This window comes from Orcinus orca, chromosome 17 (genome assembly GCF_937001465.1).
Source record: "Orcinus orca chromosome 17, mOrcOrc1.1, whole genome shotgun sequence".
In the NCBI taxonomy this organism is placed as follows: domain Eukaryota; kingdom Metazoa; phylum Chordata; class Mammalia; order Artiodactyla; family Delphinidae; genus Orcinus; species Orcinus orca.
Genome location: NC_064575.1, coordinates 22914283 through 22939578, shown reverse-complemented (window position 1 = coordinate 22939578; position 25296 = coordinate 22914283). Strand labels below are relative to the sequence as shown.

The 25296-nt window shown below is 44.8% G+C and overlaps 1 protein-coding gene across 2 annotated transcripts; it reads left to right on the top strand.

The window, feature by feature from the left end:
• The first annotated feature begins 18912 nt into the window (after nucleotides 1–18912).
• On the top strand, nucleotides 18913–22751 carry HEY1 (hes related family bHLH transcription factor with YRPW motif 1). Of its 2 annotated transcripts, XM_004276184.3 has the most exons (5): nucleotides 18913–19172; nucleotides 19447–19522; nucleotides 19672–19755; nucleotides 20041–20122; nucleotides 21012–22751. In XM_004276184.3, exons 1-5 carry the CDS (start codon nucleotides 19084–19086, stop codon nucleotides 21593–21595), a joined length of 915 nt encoding a protein of 304 aa, XP_004276232.1. In that variant the 5' UTR covers nucleotides 18913–19083; the 3' UTR covers nucleotides 21596–22751. The 2 variants fall into 2 exon arrangements, with proteins under 2 accessions (XP_004276232.1, XP_012390793.1); XM_012535339.3 differs by lacking the exons at nucleotides 18913–19172; nucleotides 19447–19522; nucleotides 19672–19755; nucleotides 20041–20122 and adding an exon at nucleotides 20140–20551.
• The last annotated feature ends 2545 nt before the right edge of the window (nucleotides 22752–25296 follow it).

The window sequence follows — 25296 nt, the reverse complement described above, 5'->3', positions numbered from 1 at the left end:
ACTTGCTGATTGGTTGGATGTGCAAAATATATCGGTGAGGATGATTTCCATTGCTTATAACTGACAACCTTCCTCATGCTGGCAAAAACAAAGGAAATGTATTCTCTCAAATAATAGAAGACTTAAGGTTAGGACCTGCTTTAGGGTTTGTGACTTCAACATCCCAACACTCCTTGTCTTTCCACTCTGCCATCCACCAAAAGCATTGGCTTCATCCTAAGGCTGGTTTCCCATCACATCAATAGAAGGCTACCCCCAGGGATGTGTTTTTGTTCACATGGGATGGGGGCAGGGGGAATAGCTTCTCTTCTGAGAAGTCCAAAACAAGTCTCTTCTCAGGTCTCTTTGGCCTAGATTGACTCAGACCTGCCCACCCTGAAGCTATCAATCACCAGCATGGGACATGAGATTACTACAGTGGACTTACAGTCATAAGAGGGGATTGGGGGAGGGGGCAGGTGGAATGGATGTTGGGGGGGCCAGCCATGATGTCCACTAACTTAGGCAACTGGGTCATGGTAGTGCCCTTTACTGATTAAGGAATCTGGGAGGAAGAACTCGTTTGAGGAGAAGACGATAAGCTTATTTTTAGACTTGCATCCCAATGTTTGCTTTCACTTAGTAGAAAAGTCCAAAGGAGACTTAGGTCACTTGCAGAACTTCTGAGGACACATCCTTAGTTAAGAAGAGTATAGGCCCAAGAAGCTATACGCTCTTCTAGGAGCTTCTTCCATTGCCAACCCAGATTCTATCCTAGCTGTGGTAAGGATGGTCCTGCTGCACTGTGGCAAAATCACGTGTGAATGTTTTTCTGCTTCCAAGGGGGTCCTCAGTTAATTTGCTCCTTATTAAATCACCCCAGCACCGTGCCTCAAACTCAGACGAGATTGTATATGACTAAGGTGTTTGTGACATTTGTTGTCACTTGGTAATTTTAGGTTTGCTGATGCAATCTTTAATGAGCTCTTTTCACCTCCCTAATGCTGCTTCTGCGATTGTTCTGATACCATGAGGAGGTGGGAGTGTGCTAAAGACATTTACTTGAAATGCAAGGTCTAGCCTATGTATGGTGTGTTTGTAATTCACAAGTAACGAGGAAAGAGCTCTTGCGAAGCAGCATAGTCTAGGGATTAGGAACATAGATGATGGACCCAAATTGCCTGGGTTCAAATCTCAGCTCTACCACTACAAGCTGTGTGACCTCAAGTCAATCTTACTCTGTGCCTCAGTTTCTTCAGCTGCAAAGTGGGTTTGATTATGATGATAGTAATAGAATCAATATCACAGGCTGGTTAGCAAGTTCATTAGATAAGAAATGCTTACAAAAGTACCTGGCCTGTAGGAAGTGTTCTTCACTTGCTTGGTTGTTGATTATTTTCTAAAAATAATTTTTTTGAAAGATTCTATACCTTTTTTCCTTTGGTCAACATGTTCTAAACCAAATTGTACACTCAGGTTTTGATTAGCATGTTTCTCTGTGACACAGCCTGTGTAACTTGAGATGGAATCAAAAGCCCATCCTGGCTGACCTCTGGGCAGGTCAACACCAAGCTGTGGTCTCAGGGGCTTCTCGGGACTTGGCTTCATCTCAGCCACAGGTGGTCTATTACCTTGTTTAAGCGATTACATCCAATTAAAGAGAAGGCCTTAATTTGCCTTTCAAGCACTTATAATCAGCTAAACTGTTCGACATCACTTCCTGATGCTAAGATCTCCTGCTTCCTCTTTCCCACACAAGAGCAGCAAAAAGAAACATATTCAAATGAAGGAATTTTCAAAGTCTTTCTAAATTTTTACTGAAAGATGGTTTCTCCTTCCCTTTGGCTTTTGATGCATTTATAAATCTCTTATGTAACAATCTGCTGCAGCTTTGAACTAAATGCAAATCACCTCTTTTTAAGTCAAAGGACTGCAAGAAATTTTTGTAAAAGAAATTAATGGGAAAGAATTTACATAGGTTAATTTTCCCATTATAAAATAATATATGCTTCATATGGAAATTTGGAAAATGTAGAAAAGTACATGGGAAAAAAAAAAAAACCTCTATGACCCGAACCAGAAATATCTACTAGAAACATCTGAGTATATTTTCTTCCAGGCTTTTATTCTGCGTATAGATTGTGTTTAATATAGTTGTGATCAAAGTATGAATACAGTCTGTATCCTGAATTTTGCTTCACTTAACTTTAAAAGTTTTCCCCACATTGTTGTAAATTCTAAAAAGTTATATCAGTTGTATGTTATTTCACTATGCTTAATTATTTGTTTTTCTGTTATTGAACACTGAATTAAAAAATTATATCTAATATTTTTAATCATTTTCCCCCACTTTTTTGGTTTCTTATTTAGAATTGATTTGAGGCAGTGAAATATATAGGTCAAAGGGTATAAACATTTTTAAGGCTCTTGATTCATACTGTCTATTCTAAAATGTCTGTTCCAACTTAACCTTCCCATAAGAATGGGTGAGAGTACATTAGCAGAAGGTCAAATTTCATCCTCATGCTGTCCAGAGGAAGCTGGTAGGGTTCTTATCTCCTTCCCTCCCACCGCCTTTTAAAAGTATTGTAATAAAAATTACCATCTTAACCATTTTTAAATGTACAGCTCAGTAGTGGTAAATATATTCACATTGTTGTGAAACAGATCCCTAGAAGTTTTTATCTTGCAAACCTGAAACTCTGTAACCATTAAAACATGACTGCCTGTTTTCTCCCTCCCATCAACCTCTGGCAACCACTATCTCCTTTCTGTTTCTATGAATTTGACTATTTCAGAGATCTCATTTAAGTGGGATCATACAGTCCTCCCGAGTCCCTTTTGGAGCAGCATATCTAGAAATTACTTGCAGAGGGGCAGTCACTCAGAGTGTGACCTCTGGGAGAGGCAAACATGCGGCCTTCTTCTCCTTTACTGCTACCTCTCCCACCCCAGGCCCACCTTATCACATTTAAGCTCCATATCAGATTCATATATCCATCTGCCTCTCAGATATCACTACTTGGATGCCCCACAGTCACTTACAACACAACATGGCCCAAACTAAACTCATCATCTCACTCCATTTCAAGCCTATTCTTTGTCCTCCAAGTTGCCTATCCCAGTGAATCCCACCATCATTCATCCAGGTTGTATGAGACAGAAGCCTGGAGTCATCCCAGACTCTTCCTAGTTGCCTATTGCCAAAGTAAGTTTGGTCCTCACGTTCTTTCAGTTTCACCTTCTAAATATATTTTGAACCTGGACTATTTCCCTATCTGGCTCATTTCAGTCTCTTATTGGGTTAGTCCTCAACCTGCACTCCCTGCCTCTAGCCTGAGTCCCTTCAATCCATCCTCCAAACTACTGCCCGAGTTATCTTTCTAAAGGACAAATCTGACGATCTGATTCCTTTACTTAAATCTTTTCCATTTAGGATAAAGTCCAAAGGCCTCAACAAGACTTTTCACGATCCTGCCCGCCCCCCAGCTCTGTGCCACAGCTGTGCACACCTTTTTGCATAGCCCCTCCATTACTCCATCAAGTCCCGTAGGCCTTTTGCACCTCCTGTTGCCTCTTTTCAGAAAGTAAGTCCTTTTCTCCCGTCCTTTCTGGGCCATTTGTTATTTGCCACTTAAATGTCAGATGAGTCATCCCTTCTCTAGAGGAAGCCTTCCTGAATTCCCCTGCCTGGCTCTGGTGCCCCTCGCCTAGCTCTCATAACTCCCAATGCAGACCTCCACTTCTGAGTCATCCTTAATTATCGGTTTACATACATATCTGTCTCCTCAACTAGATTTGTAAGTGACTTAAAGACAGGTTCTGCATGTTTCATCTCTCCATCTCCAGCTCTAGCCAAGTGCCTGGCACGCAGGAGATACTTAAAACATCCTTGCTGGATTAATGAAGTTACTCTTTTTTTTTTTTTTTGTGGTACGCAGGCCTCTCACTGTTGTGGCCTCTCCTGTTGCGGAGCACAGGCTCCGGACGCACAGGCTCAGCGGCCATGGCTCACGGGCCCAGCCGCTCCGCGGCATGTGGGATCTTCCCGGACCGGGGCACGAACCCGTGTCCCCTATATCGGCAGGCGGACTCTTAACCACTGCGCCACCAGGGAAGCTCTGAAGGTGCTCTTGGTCTTCTTCCTCCACCGCTCTGCTACTTTCCAAGGCAAGGGCAGAAACCTCTTCCTGTTGCTACAGCATATACGTTTATACAATGAGTCCTTATGAAAGCCAGCTTTCCTTCTATTTATAGAGAAGTATTGATAATATTGTATTTTCAAAGTGGGGACTTCCATCGTGAAAATGGAAGCGTTACTAAATCTTAGAACCCAACAAAAAGCCAAGAAACATAGAAAGCAAGTTTTAAAAAAAGTGGGCCCATGTATTTTGTCAAGCTTACTACTGTCCTGTTAGTTGTCTCTAACAGATTCCTGCGCCCCTTCTAAAAGCTTAGCACCCAAGGGCATGAAACTCAAAGCTTCAGTCCAACGACAAGGCACTGACTCAAAAGTCACCACTTAACTGCGCTTCACTCTTCTCTTCCCCCTCTCCCATTGCACAGGGATGCAAGTTCTTGTTTTATTCAGAGTGTGGAAACCTTTCCTCTATTATCCCATTCTGGAAAAGACTCGCGGAACAAAATTGTGAAAGTAATTTTGTAAAGCATTTCCTAATCAGGTTAGAAGTCTAATGAGACTTCCTCCTTTAATCCTGCTTCTTCCACTATTCCCGCCCTTACTGCCCCCCCCCCCACCTCCCGGTTGCCATTGCAATTCGGTGGCATTTGCTCCACAATCAGCATTTCTTCCCTTCCCTTCCCACTCCCACCCTCCTGGGAGGCAGAGAGGGAGGCGCAGAAGAAAAGGGGAGAGAAAGAAGCCCCGAGTAGCATTCAGTCTGCCCGGCTCCCTGCAGGAAGTGATCTTGCTGCTTTTAGGGCAGCCACACGCCTCCCAGCCAGCCAGCAGCTCTAACTAATTAGCACACGTGATGGGAATTGGAAACAAAGTCGCCAACAATAGGAGCGTGGGAACCAGGGCTGCGCCGCAATTACAGCTCCCCTCCCCCCCACCACCCCCACCCGCCATCCGCTGCGGGCGACGCGCCTGCCGCCCAGGGAGGGAGCCACCGGGGCCTCCCTGTCCCGCGTCCCTCCGGTGGGTCCGGCAGCTCCTCTGCGTTCTCTGCGAGTCTGCGCACAATAGGGGGAAACGTGTTTAGGGAACCTCAGCTCTTGCCAGATCACGCGGGAGGTCAGTTACCCTTTGTTGGGAAAGAGAGAGGGAAGAAAGACGGTCATCAGATAGCCTCCTTGCGATAGCTTAGGGACCCGCCAGTTTAGGGGCGCACAGCCCAGCCGTGGGGACCAGGTACCCCGCCGGACGTCTGCAACCAGCGGCCGGGGCACCGCGGGGAACGCGCTCGCGTTTTATTCTACACGGGATAAGTGGTCCCAGCCCTTTCCGCGTACTGCTGCTAGGGGCTGTTGGCCGGGCCTAAATTCAGCGACTGCAGGGAGACTGAGAACCTAGCGCCGGCGCCTCTAAGCCTCGGTCTCCTTTACTAGCGCCAAGCAGCTCCATGCGCATGCGCCAAGAGGTCTTGTCCAAGGTTACTTCAGATACGCTGCTGGAGATTTGCTTCTGACGTTTCCCAGCGCGCTTCCTTCCATATAGAACAACTTTATTGAGATATAATTCACATACCATACTACTCACCCACCTAAACTGGAAGATTCAGTGGGTTTTAGTATATTCACAGGTAAATGCAACCATCACCAGAGTCAGTTTTAGAACATTTTCATCTTCTCAAAACAGAAACAGAAACAACCCCCTACCAAAACCCTGTACCCGTTAGCTTTCACTTCCTCTGTATCCCTCCCTCCCTCTCACCTCCCCAGCTCTAATGTACTTTCTCTCTTATAGATTTGCCTATCCCAGACATTTCATCTAAATGGAATCATATGTTATCTTTTATGACTGTTTTCTTTTATTTAGCATTGTTTTCAAGGTTTATCCAGGTTGCAGTAGATACCACTACTTCCTTTCTGTTGCTGAATAATATTCTACTGCATGGACTGTACACACATTTTGTTTATCTATTTATTGGTTGGTGGACATTTGAATTGCTTCCATCTTTTGGCCATTATGGATAATAGTGATGTAAACATTCACACTCGTGTTTTCGTTTGTCTTGGGTAAAACCTAGGAGCAGAATTGCTCAGCTGTGTGGTCAATTTATGTTTAACTTTTAAGGAAACTGACAAACTGATTCCAAACGGGTGGTAAATTCCCAACCAGCAATGCATGATGGTTTCAGTCTCTACAGGTCCTCTCCAATATTTGCTATTATTTGACTTTTTTGCTATAGCCACTCTAGTGGGTGGGCAGTGGTTCCTCAGCTTTTCCAGTGCAAAACTTCTAAAGCCTTTCTGGATGTAAGAACTGGACTTGCATAGTATATTCTAGAAGGATCATGAATGGTAGTGACTCAATCAGCTTGTAAAACACAACAGTATCACTGTTTCCAGTGAAAACTGAAGTAGAAAGTAATTTTTTACAAACATGTATCTGATTGATAGCAAAGAGCTTGCCAAGGAAGCTCCAGTTAAGAGCGGACTCCATCTGCTACTTCCCATACCACCACCCTATTCCCAAATCTCAGCTTCTACTGTCTGTAGCAGACAAGTTATTCTCATAGTATGTGATTAAACATGACCCTGTATGTTCAAAAACTTTATCTGGCAGTCAAATGTTATTCTGGCTTGTGTTGTGCAAACCCAAAGTTATTTTCCTGGAACCAGGGTGTTTGATTAGGTTTTAAGCTTATTTAGATATAATCATAAATTCTCATTTATAAGAAACTGCTTTTATAGTAACAGTTATAACGTTTCTGTTTACATGACTAGCTGTAGATCACTAAAGGGATGGGCTACCGTGTTACACTAAGAGAGAATTCAGACAGTAAGTTGCATTTATAGCAATGAAGGGGTGGGGAGGGGTGGAGAATCCCTTCCTGGCTTAACCTAGTTGTTTCTCAAATTCAGAAATGCCTGCCATAATCTTCCATTTATTTCAATGTAGTATTTTTCTTAAGCAAATATGTATATTGCATATAATGATTAAAGCAGGAATATATTTGGAATATGGTTGGAAGAGGTCATATTTAGCCAGACAAGCAGCAAATGTTGCAGGTGAGGCATGCATTGCATTCTCACCTTTGCTTGATTTGACTGTGATTCTAAGTCTTTCCTGCACATTGGAATCACCTGAGGAGCTTGAAAAACATGTTTATGCCAAATGCCATCCCAGATGAATTAAATCCCGATGCCCAGTTTTTGTTGTTTTTCAGGGGGTTTGGGTAGGGGAGGCTAACTTCAGTATTTTATATCAGATCCCCCAACAGATTTCAAGGGCTGAAGTTGGTCTGACCCATGGTTCTCAAGGTGTGGTTCCAGGACCAACAGCATTGTCACCTGGGAACTTGATTGAAATGCATAGCCTTGGTCGCAGCCCAGATTTAGTGAATTAGAAACTCCAGAAGAGGGCCCAGCAATCTGTGGTTTAACAAGTCCTCCAGCTGATTGTAATGCATGCTGAAGTTTGAGAACTGGTCTCAGTAGAAATTCTCCATTTTAGCTCCAGGTTGGAATCCCCTGAGAACTTCAAAAAATGACCGATGCCCGGGTTCCATCCCGAGATGTCTGATTTTAATTGTTTGAGGTGTGGTATAAGAATTGGGATTTTTAAAAAAGCTTCCCAGATGATTCTAATATGTGGCCAAGTTGTAAACTATAGATCTAAGCCAGCGATTCTTAAAGTGTGGTCCCGAATGCCTCACCTGGGAATTTGGACTACAAATGGTTGTGTCCGTGCTAAATCTACTGAATCAGACACTCTGCGGGGGCGCCCAAGAATCTGTGTTTTCTGAAACCCTCCATGTGATTCTGATGCTCAAAACCACTCGTCTAAACAGCATAGTTCTAGGTCTGAAGTTGGGTTATGTATATGTATGTAGGGTGACTCATAGTTCCATACAAAACGAGTAGGCCCTGGAGGAACACGCTTTCTCTTTATGTAATTAATATGTATTATTAAGTTCTATTATTACCACTGTAATGTTCACCTGTTTTTTAATTATTTTGCCTTTGTGGATTTGAAGGATGATCTCCTTTATGCTTTTATCTTGATTTGCTCATTTATTTGGGCTTCAGAGGCCTGGACATTTCATTTGACATCGGGGAAACAGTGGCTTCCTTTCTTCTCTATGGAGCCCTTCCCATGGGAAACTTATTTTGAGAATCCATGGTTTCTCAAGTTGGCAGCGACTTTCTTAAAACAAACATCAAACCATTATCACAACCAACAAAGCCATCCCCAAATTCAAGTCACTCGATTTAGGAATTTAACATATATCCTGAACTAATTAGAAGAGTACAAAGTTCGTATCATTTGAAGCAGCCTGGCTGATTTCAAAGATACATACTGAATACTGTGTATCTCATCATGATCTTTTCATAGACTTGAAGCCAAGCAACTTGTTTTCTCCTCAACTTTCCTCTATTAGAGCCAAGTTTCTTTATGAGCAAAGACAAATGGTCTTCTAGAACAGTGGTTCTTAAAGTGTGGTCCCTGCATCAGCAGCAGCAGAACCGCCTTGCCCTCCAGGTAACTCTGATGCATGCTAAAAGTTGAGAACCACTTTCTTAAGCAAGAAATCTGGGAATGATTCTTGACTCATTACCTGGCAGGGCAGTATTCTCTCCATCCAATGACATGCCAAGTACTGCTCAATGTTCTTTCAGATTGCCTCTCCCTTTTTCTTTCCCTCCCTGAAACCATAGCCTTAAACCAGTTTCATTCCCAGAAGATTCCCAACTCTAGGATTTCTTTCTATATGTGTGTATTCTTTTTGTATCACCTCAACTATGTATAAGGAGGATTCAAAATCTCTCCCTTCTCTTTCTGAACCTAACTAGATTATCTTATCCCGTTTCACTTTCTTTGTCCTCATGAGCATGGTAATCATTTTTCACTGGACCATCCCTCTGCTGCCCTGTTTCCTTACACTCAAGGTCCTCTTCTCCCGACTATGGCACAGACCATCACACCCTCTTCTGTTTTCTTTCCTAACTGCACATATGCCACAAATACAGGTACAGGGAATAAAGGCAGCAAATTGCTTTTGACCCATGACATGGAAGTGTCTCATCCTGCACGATTCTTCCTTCACTCACCATCCATCAGCATCTTCTTACTCTCTGGCTTGCACTTAAGATGTGGGTCCAAGAGACCAGATTCTATGAATAAACACATGGACAAAGCAATATGAAAATTCCTCCTAGGGAAACATATGAATGGACTTGTGGACTCCTTACCTGTTGATCTGATTACAAAGGAGAACAAGAGAGAAAATGATGACAAAGATGACACTAGGATGTGCTCTTGTTCAGTCTTCTCTAAGGTTTTTGTGTGTCCAATTCAAGAAGGAAGAATATTTATGGTCTATAATATGGTACCTTTTGTAGAAAACCCTTAATGCTCAACAATTGTAAAGCAAGATCTTGTGTGTGTATGTGTGTGCATGAACACACACACACGTGTTTTTAAAAGGATCTAAGTTCACAATGATAAAATCCAAAGAATTGTTAATGAATTCCTCTTTCAATGTACTCTACTCGCTTTCTCTATACCTCAGTTATTAGAAGTAATTATTGGCAGGAACTTGGTAGAATAGAATAGAGATATGCTGTCCCATATAAGTGCTTTGTAGCTTGTCAGTAAGGATTGAGTTTTGGGGAAGGAATAGAAGAAGGTAATATTTATAAATTAGATAACATTGATTTAAAAGTTAATTCTTCTTGTCAAATTTCAAGGAAAAAAATCTCAATAAATGTTACATATTGACAATAAGTGGTACCAGGACAGTAAAAGAAGTCTCTGGGCATGTTTTAAGTTTTTGTGTTTTGAATAGAAATTTTAGAAACAAAGACGGTTTGAATAAGAACTATAAAAATTTAACATTGGCTGATAGTAGAGTGAAATTTTGGTTAGAGTCACTTATATAAGGAGTACTTAAATTCCGTAACACTTTCAGGTTTGCTTAACACATACAAAACATTAAACAAACTCTTAAAACTGGGTGTGAAAATTCACTAAGAGTATTTTACAGAGGACAAAAATTTTAACTCAGAGCTGTAGATTTCTCAGAAAACTACACTTGGAGTTTGGGTACTTTGGTAAAAACTTTAAAAAAGCATTGAAAATATTCCTTATGATAATTGTGTACAGACTGAGGCAATGATGTGTGACAACACACACAAGCAAACACTAATCAAGCTGTCTTCAATGCTGAATACATTCTGCCTTTTGCAAATTAGGGCATGTGTTTAAACGCTATGAACAATTCTGCCAATTCATCTTTCTGTTTCTATTACTTATTTTTTCCAGTGGGGAAATACATTAATTTTATTCTATATACTATGTTTTATCATTACTTAATACAATATGACAAACAGAAAACCTAAATAGCCAAAGATAGCTAAGTATTTTATAGTGTTTTTAGATGGTAAAAGAAAAGTTTATTCAATTACGCCTTCTATTAAGATCTGAGGAAGTTGTGTCCTCCAGAGTGTACTTTCAAGGACGGTAAGCAATCTGCCTGCTGCACCTGGGAAGGATGCTCACGGAGGGATGGCCACAGTTGCAGGAAACCTTAGTAGCAGTGAATTCTGGGTATTTGGTATGACAGGTAGATGGGGGTAGAAGGCCCAAAGAGAGAGGTCCTGGGTTCATTTGTCTCATGTGCTAGTGGGAGGGTCAGTAGGGCCAGCTCTCTACATGGGAACCTGCAGCAGAGATAAACCATCTCTTCATTTCATTGTCATCTGACGAGCAGTTCATAAAGGAGAGGGACAGGAAGGAAGATTCCAGACTGAAAACCCAAACCTCTGTTAAATGGTGATACTAACCAGAAGTACCAAGCCCTTTGCCATTTCTTTGGAAAGAAACTTGTCCTATTTCATTAAATTATACTTGATAAGGGATTGAAAAAAGTCATTGAAAAACAGAAAAATATCTTTGATGCTGTAACAATGGGACCTTTTAAGTGGGAAACATTTTGGAAAATCTTTTGTTTAGCTCTTTCAATTATTGAAAAGTAAAATATATTTTAAAAGTTGTGAAATAGAACACATCTATAAAAGAAATAAAATACATGAACATTCTATAAGTTTCGAAATAGGAATACCATGGACTGGGTGGCTTAAACAACGCAAATTAAAATTTTCAGTTCTGGAGGATGGAAATTTGAGATCAGGGTGCCAACATGGTCAGATTCTGGTGAGGACTCTCTTTCTGGCTTGCAGAAGGCTGTCTTCTCAATGTGTCCTCACATAGCAGAGAGGGAGAGAGCAGCTCTCTGAGGTCTCTTTTTATAAGGGCACTAATCCCATCATGAGGGGCCCACTCTCATGACTCATCTAATTACTTCCTAAAGGCTCCATCTCCAAATACCATCACATGGCAGGGGGTTGTGAGGGCTTCAGCATATGGATTTGGGGGGGGACACAGTACAGTCTATAGCAGGAATGAGATCCAAACACCATTCACTTCTTCCCTCTTTTTGTAACTGGGAGGTTGCCTGGTCCCACTAGCCTTTGAGTATAGGCAAGGTCACATTAATGCCCAAATTACAGTGACTCTTAACCCTTCCTGCCTGCTGGGACTTTGTCCCCTTTCTAACTTCTCGGCCCTACCTGGACAGTGCCTCATTGATGTTCAGGAACAAGTTCACCACTGCCAGGCCCTCCTGAAGACTGCTGACTTGCCAAACCTCCAGTCTTCCACTGGTGCATTACCCTGCACCCTCAGAGGGCCGTTTGGTGGTAAGTATGCATAGGGGTGGGGTGAGGGTGCAGAATGACTCACCCCATCCCAACTTTGCAGCATGTTGTTACCTGGGTGCTGATCAGCACTGGTTTGTTTTGTTTTGTTTTCTTTTTTTTTTTGCAGTACGCGGGCCTCTCACCGTTGCGGCCTCTCCTGTTGCGGCCTCTCCCGTTGCGGAGCACAGGCTCCGGACGCGCAGGCTCAGTGGCCATGGCTCACGGGCCCAGCCGCTCTGCGGCATGTGGGATCTTCCCGGACCGGGGCACAAACCCGTGTCCCCTGCATCGGCAGGCGGACTCTCAACCACTGCGCCACCAGAGAAGCCCTTGTTTTCTTTTTTAACCAGAGTAATCTATCATACAAACAGTTCCTTCAGCCTCTGGTCCTAATCTCTCTACCGAGCCTCAAAACCTTCCCCTCTCTTTTTCTTTCCTTCCTCATCTCTGCCCTGGGCCCCTGAATCAAAAGGTAACAAAACAAAACAACAACATTCCTTTCAACCTAAACTCAAAACTCCAGTGTACATCAATTCAGGCAGACAGACAACTTAGGGGGTGAGCAGTCCACTAGTTTCAAAAACATACAAAATCCCAGTTTGGGGCTCACCTGGACCCTCCCACTATACTCTGAATTTTAATAATTTTAAATCATTTTAGACTCCTTTATAATAACGATCTATGAACACAAAAGTCCTAAATTATGAAACACTTAGACACAGGATCTAATGACACCATAGGACACAGCTACTGCAGTATTGCATGAATGTCCAGGCAACCTAGGAAAATAGGCCTTCACTTCCACTGAACGAAACTGGATACAGGTTCTGAGGAGGAATGATTCACAAACTTGCTTTCGTGACACCCTAAGATTTATCTCATTTATATCCAGAGCTGTCTTGGAAGTGTGAAAATAAAAAAAATTTAGTTGAGTTACTTAAATTTTGAAAAGAATACACTGCAAATTAGTATTTGAATTATTTTAATTGAGAAAAAATGTTGTAAATTACTACTTGCATCATTTTAATTGAGAAAAAAATACGCTGTAAACTGCTCTTCGAGGGAAAGAAGGTGTTATGGAGTCAAACCAACAGCAGGGATTCAGATATTACTTTGGGCAAATCTCCTACTTCTCTCTGCCCAGGCTTCTTCCTCTAAAACTGGGAAAAAATAATAATTTCTCCTTCCTGGGTTATTGTGAGGATTCAATTAATGATAGGTGAAGTTTTTAAAACTGTGCCTGGTATATGGTAAGCACCATAAGAGTGTTTGCTGTTAAAAGCATTTAAAGTTTTTTCAAGGAATTAGTCTCTCAGATTAGACAGCAAAGAACTTTCAAAGCAAAAGTTATATCCAGAACTCAATAATACTTCTTACTAAGTCACTTTTCACTTATGCTTAATTTAATTTTTTGTGGGTCAGTAGTCTTTAATCAAAAGCAAAATGCATCCTTTCTATGCTAGTGAAGAATTTCCCAAAGTCTATTCCTTAGGGATGCTGTTTTAGTAGAATATTAGCAGATGTTATGTGAAAAAAGGTGATGAATCTGGGAAGTGTTGAGTTAGGCACAGGATAATGAGGCTTCTTTACTAAGGACTTCTCAGAGCCGTTCATGCTCTCATGTGCCCTGAGATTGCCAAGAGTTGCCCAAATGTATTTGAAAACTGGTTCTTTTATTTACAGAGAGTCTTGAAAGGTTAATGTCCTGTGAAATGCACTTTGGCATTTTAAATATCCTTTTTTGTTTTTTGTTTTTTCTTTTTTAAAGACGGAGTGGTCCATCCTGAAGCAATTCATTGGCAGGAGCAAGAAAACCTACAGAAGGTCCTTCTTCAGGGGCCAAGCCAAACTCCAGAAGAAGCAGCCCACGTTATTACCATCATAACACATAAGCAGGAAGCGTACCATTTGTATAGTATTTCACAAAATGCTTTGTCTCATTTTACCTTTGAAAAAGACAAAACCAACGCTGAGGGATAATTCTTAATTTACAGATGAGGAAACCGAGGCTTGGAGGAGAGAAGTATGGTCGTGGGCTCGAGGTCACACAGCCAGGAAAGGGGGACTAAAACCCAAGCAGGCAACTTGGAATCCTCTACCTCTCCCGCAGTACCACACTGCTGCCTGATGGGATTCCAATTAAACAATTCCTTCAGGGCAAACACAGAGGGTCTTACATCTGACCTCAATTAGGAGAGACGGTAGTGGGAGTGCATTTTTGCGAGGCATGATATGCCACAAGGCAATATGGCATTTGAGACACGGCCTCTAGAGAAAGCAGGAAGCATGGGGAACAGAGGAACACTGGCATTTAGTCAGAATTCTGGTCTGACAGTTTTGGGCGACTCTGTCGTGTGGTTTCTGATTGGTGGGTTCTCACAAAGGAGCCATCGCTGACCTCCATAAGTAGGCAACTTGCTTGTCCTCATATTCATAGCACTGCACGCTCAAGGGATGCTCTTTAGAAAGAGACTAAAAAAAGCACAACTTTCACTAATAATGAATAGCAGATGCTTATTTTTTCACTCTACTCAAAATAATCTAGTATTCTTCACAAGAAGCACTGGTTCTTTCTCATCTTAAAAGGATATTAATATCTAGAGACACTGTTTTTTAAATTAAATTTAATTTTTTTAATTTAATTATTTTATATTGGAATCTAGTTGATTTACAGTGACACTGTTTTTTTAATATATCCAATTACTAGATGCTTATTTATTTCTCATTAGAGGTGTAACAGTATCTGAAGAAAACTGAGGGGTAACCTAGTGTTAAGTTTATTTACTCATTGGTAAATCAGGTATATTACTAGTAAATAATAACAGTTGCTGTTTGAGTGCTTACTAATGGTTCAGCACCATGTAAAATGCTTTACATAATTGATCTTTAATCTGTGACAATGGAAAATAATAATTATCAATATGCCCATTTTACAGAGGAGAACTGAGGCTTCAAGATGTTAAATAATTTGCCCGCTGTCATGCAGCTGTTGATCTGAATACGTCTTTAGAACACACTTGTGAGTAGCTTGATAGGGATTGTGGCTTCCCAGCTCAATGTTCCAGGACTGACTCAGTGCCCGGTACATAGTAGGGGCTTTATATGAGTTTGTTTAATGAATACATAAACAAGCAAGACCCGGATGTTTCAAACACTGGCTGGCTTCCCGTAAAAGTTGTTTTAACAAAGGCGTTTTGCCTCGGAATGGATACAGCAACTTGTCTAAAAGCCCAGAGTGAGGCAGCCTCTCTCTTTTCTCTGGGCTGCAGGTGGAGTCTCTGGCCCTCCTGCACACCATTCCCAACATCTGTTTATTCACGATCACCCGCCCTCACTAGCAAACTGACGGAAAAAGGGCCTCATTGAGGACACCAAAGTAAGGACATCCACAGTGGCTAAAGCCCTGATGAAAGGATAACTGACGGTTCATGGCTTCTTCCAGGGCAGTCCCTGACCTGACTGCTGCTGTGTCCCTTCTGGCCAGTTGGCCATCCTTAAACCTCTTTCTTTTTCTTTTTTTTCCTATGCAGTCTCCAGAGTTCCCCAGGGGACTGAGCTACTGATACCCACAGTGGTGGTGTGTATATATATATATATATATATATATATATATATTTTTTTTTTTTTTAAATTGGAGTACAGTTGATCTACAATGTTGTGTTACTTTCAGGTGTACAACAAAGTGATTCAGTTATATATATACTTATACTCATTCTTTTAAAACTTTTTCTCTCATATAGGTTATCACGGAATATTGAGTAGAGTTCCCAGTGCTATACAGTAGTAGGTCCCGGTTGGTTATCTATCTTATATATAGTAGTGTGTGTATGTTCATCCCAACTTAAGCCTCTTTCCTATGGAAATGCTGGCGTTGTAGTGTGAGGATGAGCTCTTTTCCTCTGGAGGGCTCACCAGTTAATCTCCGAGGAAGCCCAGCCCAGGAGAGGCCCTGTGGATGAATTCCCATATCTGGAGTATCTATCTATTCTGGGGCACCTGGAGCATCTCTTCTGCAAGAGAACACAGAGAAAGGCAATGGGCTGGATACAAATAACTAAACTGAAACGCCACAAATCAGGCAAGGAAATGGGTCTGCATGCAAACTGGAAGAGGATGGTGCCTCAGGAGCGATGAATTATAAAAGAATAACACTCCCCTCTACTCCATGCCCACTCCGTTGGAAAAGGCCCTCTCCTGAGGGGCTAGGCTGGGCAGCTGCTCTCAGGCTGGAGAGGGGGTCACTTTTGCAGGTTTGCCTTGCATACAGGGGGTTGCTAAGTTTAAAGCAGCAGTTCTTTGCTCCAAGCTTCCAGGGATAAATCCCCTCTAGGGATCAGGCGGTACAACACTGGGCCTCGTGCTTTCAGTCCAACTCTCTCCTGTGAATCCACCACCCAAGGTGGGAGGCCTCGACCCCTTCTTTCCTAGCTCTAACTGAACTGCCTTGTTCACTTCATCTTCATCCAAGTCCCTTCCCAAGCTCAGAAAAGGCCTTCTCAGACCTCAGAACATATCCTCACCCCCTCGTTCTTCCTTAGCAAAAGGTGCTTCCAAGCACTGACACGTCTATTAACTATTTGACTTGTGTACTATCTCCCCACTAGAATGTGAATTCCTTGAGGCAGGGACCATATAACCTTTGGATCACAGTCGCATTCTCAGGTCCTAGCACAGTGCCAGGCACATTCAGAAGCACATGAAATGGATAATTTTAACGTAGACCTCAATTTTGACCGAAAAGTAATGCTGAGTATGGGAGAAATACTTTGTTTAGGTACCAATGCGGGTGAGGAATCCTCAACCTCACTTTGTCTCTTCCTCTCCCCCACCTATCTGCAGCTTGTCCACACCTCGACAAGGCAGCAGAAACGGGCCAAGGCAGGAAAGGCTGACTCACTGTAGATTCTGGAGGCTGGGAAAATTTACAGAACCACAGCGGGGTAGTGGACACACTGATTTCTGGGGCAGGGTGGCCTGTCACTTTGGAGGAAGAAACTGCAAGTCAGAGAAACTTCTGGAAGGCAGAGGGGAGTGGGTGGATGGTTTCCTGTGCCTGGACCACCAGCTTCTGGGAGGGAAGAGGCAGGTGGCAATGATATTCTTGATGGAAGATTGGGGAGGATGGAAATGAGAATAGGAGGCTGAACTTCTCGTTTTGTGATTATAGCAGACCCCAGAGAGCTCTGTTACCTGTGCCAAGAGCAGAGAAAGCAGATAGTGGGATTATCCTCAGGGGGACAACTGACAAGTGGACTCTGGTGGAATACCAGGGAGCAAGGATGCCTGGGGCACCAGAAAAAACAAATCCCAGTTGGCTGATGGAGGGACCCAGCCTAGACAGGGAAGCAGAGGAGGCCCTTGGGAAGGACTGAGGGGCTGGAGGTGAAGGTTTAGTGGAATAAGAGGTTCAGGAAGTGGCATAATGTGTGTGTGTGGGTGAGAGGCTGAGAAACCAACGTCCATATTAGGCTCAGGCCACTCATTGTGCGGCGTCCAAAATGCATTAAGATGGCATTGAGATCAATAATAAGGAGGGATAGAAACGGACAAGCAATCTTCAAAGTGAGCATATTTCTGTTATCCTCAACAATATTTATCAAGCGTTCCCTCACTGACAGCAGCCACAAGAGGGGACTTCAGAGGAGTACGAACAGCTCTGCTCCTTTGTCAGGGATAGAGAAGCCTGGATTTCTAAATTCAAAAAACCCACCCAGCTGTTTCTACAAATCAGGAACCGGCCCGAGATACACAATATATATTTTTAAAACATCTATCTTCTCGAGGACTTGCACGTAGCACTCAGTACACGCCACGCCACCACCTAGGCCGGATGTGTGTGGGTTGCGCGTGTGCGTCTAGGAATTAGAGACTTGCATCCCCTCAGCAAGGGCAGCCTCAGACGCAAATGCTCAGTCCCGCCACCCTGTCGCCCGCTGACAAGATCTGGCCGCCAACGCCTGGAAAAAAAAAAAAAAATCCCCAGGGGCCTCCTCCCTACCCCCACCCCCCCAAGTCAGCCGAGAAAACAAGCGCTCCCTTTCCCCGGACATTAGATGCACAGGGGAATTCATTCCATCCTGGAGACTGGGAAGCCCCTGCGGAAGCGAGACCGTCTGCTAGTCAGGACATAGCTCCAGAAACCGAAAAAGAACATTCTCTGAAACCACATGTTCCCCTGCATGCGCCCGGGGCCCTGGGCTGGTGGCCACAGTGAATGGCGTCCCGGCGGCCGCTCTCCCGGCTCCCTGCACCCTCCGCGGAACGCCCGGCGCGCCGCCCGGCCAGGTGCATCGGGCCTGGCTTTGCCGGAGGCGCGCGGCTCCCGCCGCCGTATACGGCGGGCCCGCAGCGGAGATTTACCTCGGCGCAGGGCGGTGGCTTCCGGGGCCGCCCGGCGCCCAGGCTCCGATTACAGGTTCACACGGGGGGCCGGGCCCGCGGCCGCCCAGCCCCGGCGGCGCGCCCTCCCGGCCCCGCTCCCCCGCCTGCGCATTCTTCTCCATTCATGCGGACGCCCAGCGCCGCCACCACCACCTCCGCCGCCGCCAGCGCGGCCGCCGTCGCCGCCGCCGCCGTCGGCCGCCCGGATTGGCTGGCGGCGGCGGCGCCGGCACTTTCCCACGGCCCGCGGCGCGTGCGGCTCACCGGCGGCGCTGCAGGCGCGGCCCTGGCGTGCGGCCAGCCCAATCGGGGCGCGCGGGGCGGGGCGGGGCTGCGGCCGCCGACCGGCTTGTGTCCCGGCCCGGCCTCCGCAGCCTGCTCGCCGCCGGCCCACCGCCGCCCGCGCCTCCTCCTTCCCCCCAGCGGAGGCCCGACAGAGCCCCTGTGGAGCCGACACACCGCCGCCGGGCAGGGGCGGGCGCCGAGGGCGGGCGCGGGGTTCGCCCTCGCCCTTGGCTTCGCCCCCACCCCGCCCCTGAGTGGCTGCCAATCAGTGGAGCGAGAAGCCGGATTGGCCAAGGGAAGGCTGTTGCCCGGGAGCCGACGCCCCGCCCGTCCGCCCCCTTGCCCGCCCCCTCTACTCCTCCGCCCTCCCCAGGGCCCTGGGAAGGGGCGCAGCGTGGGAAAGGGATGGTTGAGTTTTAACCGGAGGCAGAGAGTGAGCCGGACCAGTGTGTGCGGAGCGCGAGCAGCCGAGCGCGGAGAGGCGCCGCTGCAGTTAACTCCTCCCTGCCCGCCGCGCCGACCCTCCCCCGGATCCCCCGCGTAGCCAGCATGAAGCGAGCCCACCCCGAGTACAGCTCCTCCGATAGCGAGCTGGACGAGACCATCGAGGTGGAAAAGGAGAGTGCGGATGAGAATGGGTGAGTTGGCGGCGGCGGAGCGGGAACGGGAGCGGGAGGCGAGCGCCGGCTGGCCTCGGTGACAGCGCCCAAGGGCCCGGGGCACGCCGGCGCCCTGCACTGACCTCCGCGCATCTCCGGCAGGCCTCCGCCCCGGGTGAAGACCCCGGAGGCTCTTGAAGACCAAGTTGCCAAAAAAAAAAAAAATCTGAGTACGGGGAGGGCGTGGGGGCGACCCCTCAGATCACCTCCTCTCGCTTAACGGCGATTCCTGTCCCCCCCACCCCCCATTTAGGAACTTGAGTTCGGCTCTAGGTTCCATGTCCCCAACTACATCTTCACAGATCTTGGCCAGGAAAAGACGGAGAGGCGTGAGTCTCTTTACAGTGCACCCTTTTTTGGGGGGTGGGGGGTGGGGGTTGTTTTGTTTTATTAATTAACGGGAAAAACCACCTTTCTTCACTTTGGAATTTACAGTCGGAATGGAAATGTCCCCCTTTGTTTTGCCTGCTTTCTACAGATCATTGAGAAGCGCCGACGAGATCGGATCAATAACAGTTTGTCTGAGCTGAGGAGGCTGGTACCCAGTGCTTTTGAGAAGCAGGTAATGGTGAAAGTAGATAGAGCTCTCCGTGTAGCTATCCACGCCTTCAGAATTCTTCCCCTCATTAATCTAAACCTTACCCGTGCCTTGGAAAATAACTGCGTTGTTTGTGCGGAGGAAATGAATTCATACAGAGTCCAACATATTTTGGAAGATAATTTATTTTGCTGTTGTCTGTACTTTTATGGTTTACACAGCATATATGTGCATCTATATTTTAAGTTGTTCCCCAAAAGCACTTGGTGCCAAATCCGTTTTTTTTTTTGTTGTTGTTCTCTTTTCTAGGGATCTGCCAAGCTAGAAAAAGCCGAGATCCTGCAGATGACGGTGGATCACCTGAAAATGCTGCACACTGCAGGAGGGAAAGGTACATCTCTAGTCCGGTGGGGGAAGAGTGAACAGCCACCGATGGCCAGGATTGGTGCAGTCGCTGTCTTATTTTTACTGTGTGCTTTGGGGGTGGGGAGAGAACGGTGTGTGGTGTGTGGGGTTGCCTGTCAGTGCATTTTCACGTGCGCATAGGTTTTTCTCCAGTGAATTCATCACCCCAGCCCTCTGCAAATTAAGCGTATGCACCTTCTTTTGGAAAATACCTATTATGGGTGAGGTGCCCTAAAGCTGTGACAGCTCTGATCAGGTAGCTCAAACCACAATTGTTTGTTAACCTTTTTGAGAAAAAGATTTTTTTTAAGTATATGCTCTTAATTTCATATACAAGATTCTTAAAGAATAAGCTGCCACATGACTGTTGAGGAAAGAAACCTGTTGTGGTTAAGTAGAGAAAACCCAAAGGAAGGTGGGAGACAGAGGAGGTCTGTGTGTCTGTCTCCAGCCGGAAAAATGCTTTACTCTGGACCAAGTGCCTAAAAGCTCCATGATGATAACTTACATCTGTGTGTCTAATGAATTTCACTACTCTGTGGTTTTTCTGTCCTTGATGTATTTTTTGTTGTTGTTGAGGGAAAACATGAAAGGAATGAACATAGTTTCATCTGCCGGTAGGGTATAATTCCAATTTCTGCTTGGCAGTCTCTAACTGGGCTTTGAACTTGCATTAGCAAAGACATACTTCTCATGTTGATTAATGCAAAGATTTTGGTCGACTCCCAAATATTTGGACTTTCAGAAGAGCCCGTGAATGCCGTTTTTTTTTAAAAAAAGGATGTAGATATTTGCCAGGAAGGGCTGCCTTTGGGATTGAAGAAATGCGGGAAATGAGCAAAGCTCTGAGGTTTTTCTTTTGTTCGTTTCCCCAGGCTATTTTGACGCGCACGCGCTTGCTATGGACTATCGGAGTTTGGGGTTTCGGGAATGCCTGGCAGAAGTCGCCCGTTACCTGAGCATCATTGAAGGACTAGATGCCACGGACCCGCTTCGAGTTCGACTGGTCTCACATCTGAACAACTATGCCTCCCAGCGGGAAGCGGCAAGCGGCGCTCACGCAGGCCTTGGACACATTCCCTGGGGAAGTGCTTTCGGACATCACCCGCACGTCGCGCACCCCCTGTTGCTGCCCCAGAATGGCCACGGGAACACTGGCACCACGGCCTCGCCCACGGAACCCCACCACCAGGGCAGGTTGGCCACGGCACATCCGGAGGCGTCGGCTTTGCGGGCGCCCCCTAGCGGCAGCCTTGGACCGGTGCTCCCCGTGGTCACCTCCGCCTCCAAACTCTCGCCGCCTCTGCTCTCCTCGGTGGCCTCCCTGTCGGCCTTCCCCTTCTCTTTTGGCTCCTTCCACTTACTCTCTCCCAATGCACTGAGCCCTTCGGCACCCACGCAGGCAGCAAATCTTGGCAAACCCTATAGACCTTGGGGGACGGAGATTGGAGCTTTTTAAAGAACTGATGCTGTAGAATGAGGGAAGGGAAAGCTTAAAATCCCAGCTGAGCTGGGCTGTTGCCAACATCACCTTAAAGTCATCAATCAGTAAAATAAAAAGGAAGAAGGTACACTTTCAGATAAATTTTGTTGAAAGACGAAAGGTTTGTTGGTTCACTTTTTCTTTTTTAATGTTTTTTTTTATCACGTCATGTATTAGCAGTTTTTAAAAACTAGTTGTTAAATTTTGTTCCAGACATTAAATTGAAATAGTGAATATAAACCAACAAATTGGTGATAGGTTTGGACTGTGCCTAATTTACTTTGTAAACCTATCTGTCTAAGAATGATTCCATTTTGCCTCAAAGTTTTGGGAATTTTAACATTTAGTATTTTTGGTCGGTTTTTCTCCTTGTATACAGTCTCTTTTTAGAATTAATTTTACAAACCACTATGCTCAATGTTAACATGACGCTATTTGTTAATATTTTGACAGTTAAGGTGTTGTATAAATGATATTCTTTTTTGGGGGGGCTATATCGAATTTTATATTTCTGAATAAAGCGTTGACAAATCAGATGATTAGCTTTATCCAAGAAAGAAGACTAGCTAATTCTCTGCTTCCTACAGCAGTAGGGTGAATGTACAAACCGTCAGGGCCCCTGAATCTGAATGACCGATTGCTGTCGTCTACCAGGACTTGGTTAGGAGAGGTCCCCGTTTGGAGTTGGCAGGGAAGAGACAGAAGATGATTTGCGTAGAATATGTCTGCATTTACCAGCCCCAAGCAATGCAATGAATTTTTAAGTTCACAGATCTCAAGTTCACAGATGTCAACATGGATAAGTGATCATGGTGTGCAAGTGGTCAATGGAATAGTCCAGTGGAACCTGTTAAATGCATAACCTAATTCTTCCTGGAGCTGCCATATTTTCTTTTCACTGGAAATTTTTATGTTGTGTTTTCCTTTTTGGTGCATGGAAATGTGGTTATTGAGATACTTAAAAGGGCTTTGCTGCCTTCTATTTGGTTTAATTTGGTTTGGGCTATTAAAGCATCATTTTACAGGTTTATTCCTTTAGCAGGTGTAGTTTAAACAACCTCCACTGAACTGGGTTTGACCTCTGTTGTACTGATGTGTTGTGACTAAATAAAAAAGAACAAATTCTTCTCCAGTATATGTCTTACATACTTTAGCCATTCCCTCTGTTGGCTAAGATGAGATAAATTGTCTCTCGTTTTCATTTTGCCTGGTCATCGGTTTTCTTATGTTTAATAATCTCATTGTTCTTGGTATTTGTGATTTTGAATAAGATGACTTCATTATGGTGCAGAGCTTTGGTGTGACTCCCATAAGGGGACATAGTCCTCTAGCTGTTATGTCAGATGATCTGGCCCTAAACTGGCCGTCTATGGACCAGAAACCTCAAATCAGACTGGTAGTTGCAGGGTGGGAGAGAACTCTGATGAAATCATAAAACCGTGTTGACCATTCAACAAATATTTACTGAGGACATCTACTGTGTGCTCAGTTCTATGCAGGGGGAACAGAATATTAAATTTCTTTCTTTTTTCTTTTCTTTTTTTTTTTAATGGCAAAACAAGAAAAGCCAAACCTTGCTAATTCTGAGCCCAGGAATCTGAGGCCTGGTGAGCGATTGCAGGCTGTAATTCCGCACCTGCATGGCTCCAGGAGTCTTTCCTTGTCTGTCTTTCCTTGTTTCCAAGGCATTTGTTTAACCCTTTAGTTGCATTTGACTCCTTCTCTTTGTAGTGAGGAAGCAGACACGTGCTTGAGGTTAGAACAAACCCCTGCCAGAACAGTAATCTTGGCCTCCGGGGAGAGGAGTGCCTTCCCGTTGCTTTAAAAGTCGTCCTTCTGCCAATTAAAGGGTCTCCTAGCTCCGAAGGAGTTTGCCTTGATCCTGAGGGTGGGTAGAGAGCAGAAGGAGAAAAGCCACTCTGTGGATGAAATAGAGCCTTCCTTTTCTTTGCCTGACCACTGAACTCTTCCTCCCTCCTCTGATTAAGAAATGAAGGCAAAGCGAAGTTGGGACTTTGAACTTTAGCAGTGACATCTGGGTCCCTAGGAAGGGGATGGATGGAGACTGCGGCACTTTTCTGATTGTGGGTTTCAAAGGCTAGCTCCCACTCAACCCTTCTCTGTGTGCCCTCGGTTCTGCTCTGAGCGCTGCCTGTACCACGCAGACACTCTTTCTGCCTGTCATAATGCTGTGATGGGAAGTGTGATGATAATTTCTGCCAAGTGTCAGTGTAATTTTAGCAGCCGGGATTTCACATGGCATTACAGCATTACTGAACAGCATTGTGCTTAGACTGTCTTAGATGCTCTCTGTGGCACCCAGGTTTAGATGGCTGCTAATGTGGTAGGAAAGAAAGAAAGCCTCTCATTTTACAGGCCCTGCTGGAAGCACTGTGCAACCGTAAACGTGTGGCACGTTCCACTTGTCATATCAATGACCCCTATGTCACCAGCTGGTTAGTAATTTTTTTCTTTTTTTGGAAGGGGGATGGGGGGTCATTTTCAAGATTACATAGTTTTCCAAAGAAATATTTTGGGTGGGAATTCCCTGGTGGTCCAGTGGTTAGGACTTGGCCCTTTCACTGCTGGGGGCCTGGGTTCCATCCCTGGTCTGGGAACTAAGACCCCGTACAGGAAGAAATATTTTGGTTTCTTTTTAAACCTCTTCAAGGTGACAGGTTTCTGGAAATCGTGGAGATGGAGTCTGAGCTTCCTGGGAAAGAGAATGGAGTTATGATGATAAGCCAGTGGTATGTAGAAAAATGAATGTAGAAAAACTCTCATTTCTATTCTGAGTTGAGGTAGGATGAAAACATCAGGGTCATTAGTGCTACCATACTTTTTTTTTTTTTTTTTCTCCCGGTACGCGGGCCTCTCACTGCTGTGGCCCTTCCCGTTGCAGAGCACAGGCTCTGGACGCGCAGGCTCAGCGGCCATGGCGCACGGGCCCAGCCGCTCCGCGGCATGTGGGGTCTTCCCGGACCGGGGCACGAACCCGTGTCCCCTATATCGGCAGGCGGACTCTTAACCACTGCGCCACCAGGGAAGTCGTATATTTTTATATTATATATACATTTGTAATACTTCTACCCATGTAAACAAAATGTTTTTAGGTTGGCCCGTAAATCTACCTTATGGAGAAAATAATATCACTTATAAAGAATCTTGAAAGTCCTCAATAATTACCCATTATCTTCATTATATATACATTACCATGAATTAATGACATGAAAGATAGGTGGGCAGAATTCATGCTTTAGAAAAACCTCTCAGTCTAAATCATTTTTGGATTTAGAGAGAAAAATAATCCAAGACGTATCATTGCTAATTTATTCAGTACAGTTCAATTAGGATGTGACTTTTATGCAGCTTTTCTTTGTTGCACTCAGTCACAAAAATCATGATATTTTCCATATAGATTACTTACATTTTAAATCCCTCAGAAAGCGTTATATCTCCTAGTTGTACTTTTCCCCAGCCCTTCTCGTCTATACCAGTATCGCAGCTTTGATGTCTTCCTTAGATTGCACCGGTGATTTATAATTAAAATAACTTCAGAGCTAATATCATTTGAGAAGCTGCTTCAAATAGAGCACAATTTCTTTCACAACTGGAGCTCCAGGGAATGGGGGTGTCTTGGGAAGGAGACCCGGATTCTGGTTCCTGCTCTGCTTTTA